The sequence below is a fragment of the Salmo trutta genome, chromosome 15 (genome assembly GCF_901001165.1).
Source record: "Salmo trutta chromosome 15, fSalTru1.1, whole genome shotgun sequence".
Lineage (NCBI taxonomy): Eukaryota > Metazoa > Chordata > Actinopteri > Salmoniformes > Salmonidae > Salmo > Salmo trutta.
In genome coordinates, this window is record NC_042971.1 from 11,557,392 (window position 1) to 11,561,210 (window position 3,819).

The 3,819-nt window shown below is 39.9% G+C and overlaps 1 protein-coding gene across 1 annotated transcript; it reads right to left on the reverse strand.

Annotated features, from left to right (window-relative positions):
* Positions 1-313: 313 nt before the first annotated feature.
* LOC115148483 (H/ACA ribonucleoprotein complex subunit 2-like protein) lies at positions 314-3,299 on the reverse strand. Its single transcript, XM_029690399.1, has 4 exons — positions 3,015-3,299; positions 2,699-2,768; positions 2,492-2,597; positions 314-1,284 (listed from the first exon to the last, which is right to left on the reverse strand). Exons 1-4 carry the CDS (start codon positions 3,178-3,180, stop codon positions 1,159-1,161), a joined length of 468 nt encoding a protein of 155 aa, XP_029546259.1. The 5' UTR covers positions 3,181-3,299; the 3' UTR covers positions 314-1,158.
* Between the last annotated feature and the right edge of the window lie 520 nt (positions 3,300-3,819).

Below are 3,819 nucleotides of genomic sequence, written 5' to 3' on the forward strand. Positions count from 1 at the left end.
CCCACAACCTGCTCCAATAGCAAGGGTGATACATGCAAAAATATTAAATTATGTTTACAGATAAGAGGGCATTTGTTTAGAAATGCTAGTCTAAATTGTCAAGACAAAAAAAACATCTGAAAATGTGATTGTCTGCTGTTCCCTGCTACCAAACAAACATGCCTTAACTTAATGTTTCCACCATACTGGCAATCTCAAATGCCCACTTAGGCTTTTGTTAAACATTTATGTCATTCATTTTCTCAGTCACCATCATTGGATTCATGATGCAAACGTATTCCCCCTCAAAAGTAAAGCAGACTTTGCATCGAGATTTACAAAAGAAACAAGTATTTATTGCATCAATACAGCATTGCATCACATACCAATTTACCTTCCTCAAAACAGAATCAAAATAACCTTTATGCGAAGGGAAATGTCTATATGCCTGTACAAAACAGATCTAAGACAAACAATGAATCAAATTTGACCTACTAAATTTCAAAGTAGGAGTTGTAATACAGTAGTTTACAACTGCAATGAGAATGGGATTGCAAGAAATTATTTCATGTTTAACTGAGCAAGCATCCTGTAGTCCCATATGGTCACTCAATTAGAACTGTCTGTTCAAGCGAACAAAAAAGTACACACAAGATAATCTCAGCATATTATCTGTAACCTAGTCCTGACCACTCAAATACAAAGAGACTGGTCACAATATAGTATTGTTTACTTGTTGAAAAACAAAATAGAGTCAGTCGGTGCAGACTTCTTTTCATATTTAAATGACAAATGTATGTTTTAAAGCAATGCAAGCCATATTAGATGCAACATTTAAATCACACACCAGAATATTCAAAATATACTTGGCTGTAGATAATGCATGGATCCCACAGAATGAGGAAAGTAAAGTTATGTCCAGCTACAGTTAAGACGGCACATACTTAACACCAAAATATGGGGGTGTCATCTACCTTATGCCCTGTTGACATTTTATGGGGATCACTGCTGGTGTATGATATTCCCGGTTCAATGTACACAGCGAGATATATTAGCTCTAGCTTGGCTCAAGTGTGAAAGTCCATTTCACTCCCTTGTTAATTCTGCCGACAGCCAGACATTCTCAGATACCATAAGGGGTTTGCCTGTCCATTTAAGTCCACTAGCCAGTGACATGGTTCAGAGGGGTTTAGGCAGGGCAGAAACCTCATCGAAACACTCATCATAGGCCTCCTTATAGTCCTCGTGAGATTTGATCATGATGACGCAGGTGGGCCGCTTTGAGCCAGCAGACGAACCAAGGTCCTGAGGAGACAAATAGCAGGGTTATAAGGCAGGGTTATATCATTCACATCACCATATGTTTAGTCGGACTAGACATGAAACCCCTGAACAAATGGGACGGTATGTGATTTACTGCTGGAAAACGAACACATGTCAGCAATTCATAGTAAGCTATGGGTATCTGTCAATATAAAGGAAACAATTGAGTAAATGAGGGATACAAAGTATTTAGAAAGCAGGTGCGTCCACACAAGTGTGGTTCCTGAGTTAATGAAGCAATTAACATCCACATAATACTTAAGGTCATGTATAAAAATGCCCAGGTGTCCATTGTTTTGGCAACCATGGCTAGAAGAGATCCGACCTTGAAAGAGGGGTCTCAAAGGAGCATAGGGGGTTTAAAGCAGAGGTCGACCGATTATGACTTTTCACCGCCGATACCGATTATTGGAGGACCAAAATAAACAGAAGATTTATTTGTAATGATGACAATTACAACAATACTGAATGAACAATTAACACTTAACTTAATATAATACATAAATAAAATCTATTTATTCTCAAATAAATAACGAAACATGCTCAATTGTTTTAAATAATGCAAAAACAGTGTTGGAGAAGAAAGCAAAAGTGCAATATGTGCCATGTAAAAAAGCTAACGTTTAAGTTCCTTGCTCAGAACATATGAAAGCTGGTGGTTCAATATTCCCAGTTAAGAAGTTTTAGGTTGTAGTTATTATAGGAATTAAGAAGCGTCAACTATTTCCCTCTATACCACTCGTATTTCATATACCTTTGACTATTGGATGTTCTTATAGGCACTTTAGTATTACCAGCCTAATCTCAGGAGTTGATAGGCTTGAAGTCATAAACAGAACTGTGAATCAAGCATTGCTAAGAGCTGCTGGCAAACGCAGTAAAGTTTTGAATGAACGCTTACGAGCCTGCTGCTGCCTACTCCCGCTCAATCAAATATCAAATCATAGACTTAATTATAATAAACACAGAAATACGAGCCTTTGGTCATTAATATGGTCAAATCCGGAAACTATCTCCAATAGTTCTAGACACTTGTGGAATCTATGCCAAGATGCATTGAAGCGGTTGTGACAGCTTATGGTGGCCCGACACCCTATTAAGACACCATGCTGGTGTTTCCTTTATTTCGGTTATTACTGTATATGGTTTACATTCTCCTCCAAGATGTCTAGGTAAAATGGCTACTCACCACTTTTGAGGGAATGTAGGCATATGGCAAACTCCTGTCCTCACACATGACTGGTAGATGGCAGTAAACCTCGATTGGAAGAGTATCCCCAGCCAACACCACAATGCTGCAAAAGAAGATTGAATATATTAGTTATCTGGCCGATACACCTGAACAGGGGATAATGTACCACGCAGCTAACATTAGCACACTGAGAACAAAACGTACCCAGTTTCTCCTTTGTTGATAAACTTCTGGACTTCTTTCACTCCTCTGCGAATTTGTTTGAGCTTGGATGCTGAAAAGGGACAGAAGAGAGTTGGAAATAAGAAACCTGCTAGTCTTGTTGGTTGACAGTGTGTGGCAACAAACATTTCAGTTGCCAAATCGCTAGCTAGGACATGCTAGATAACTTTCACTATTTACCAAGCTACACCACTTAGCTAGTTAACTTACCTGGCTGTATATCGCTAGCAAATCCATGTCATATCTTAGCATGTATCTGGCAGTAGGTACATGAAGCTAATAAGACTGGTTAAATTACCCTTTTTTACACATTTGTAAAGCTTCTTGCTTAGCTTCTTGGTGGCCAGGGGATTCGCGATCGGGTTGATGTTTGCGATCAACTCTTGATAGGACTTCTCTGTCCCTCCAGTCTCCGTCGCTCCAGCCTCCTCCTTGGTGCCCTTTTCCTTCTTTACCTTTGTCATGTTTTTGATTAAACAAATAATATTTAACAAAACGTTTGCTTGCTGTTTGCAGCGTGCTTTGCAAAGGAAAAAAAGCTACACACGTGCTGCCTAAAAGGTTTTCCGGTAGTTGCGACGTATTTCCGACACGCAAGTATGTCTTTTTTTTTGGCAGACTACACACAAAAAGTTGTATTGCCGCCACCTACTGTGCGGGAGGAAAACAAAAAGATCCCACAAAACTGGAACATTGTGGGGGTGGGGGGGAAAAAATCCATTCAGACTACCAACAACAATAAAAACATCCTATTTCTTTAGTTAAAAACAAAAAAGCCAGGGGAGGGTGGGATATCTTCCAATGCCAGTACCCCATGTAGGTTCTCTTTCAAGTATTTGTTTCAGTATTTCACTTATGGGATATGCCCCCAGTGTATTCGTCAGAAGCCATAATTGGCTGTAGGTCGAGACGTGTGCGTTGGGGAAGGGTGTCCCTCCTACCGTATAAAAGGTTCGACGAAGCCTCTCTGAGTCATTCAAACACGTCTTCTCGCTTTTCATCAGAAAGCTTACCTCGACACAACTGCATTTTCCAGAAGTAGCTAAACTGTCCAAAGGCGTGAGCTTACAACTCGCTCGCTGTGGGCTATTCTCAGGACTGTG

Excerpts from the sequence above, each read along its gene's own strand:
- LOC115148483 (XM_029690399.1), bottom strand. The coding sequence starts at position 3,180 with ATGACAAAGGTAAAGAAGGAAAAGGGCACCAAGGAGGAGGCTGGAGCG. Across the intron at positions 2,598-2,698 it reads ATCAACAAAGGAGAAACTGG|CATTGTGGTGTTGGCTGGGG; the intron begins GTACGTTTTGTT and ends CTTCTTTTGCAG. Across the intron at positions 1,285-2,491 it reads CCTACATTCCCTCAAAAGTG|GACCTTGGTTCGTCTGCTGG; the intron begins GTGAGTAGCCAT and ends TTGTCTCCTCAG.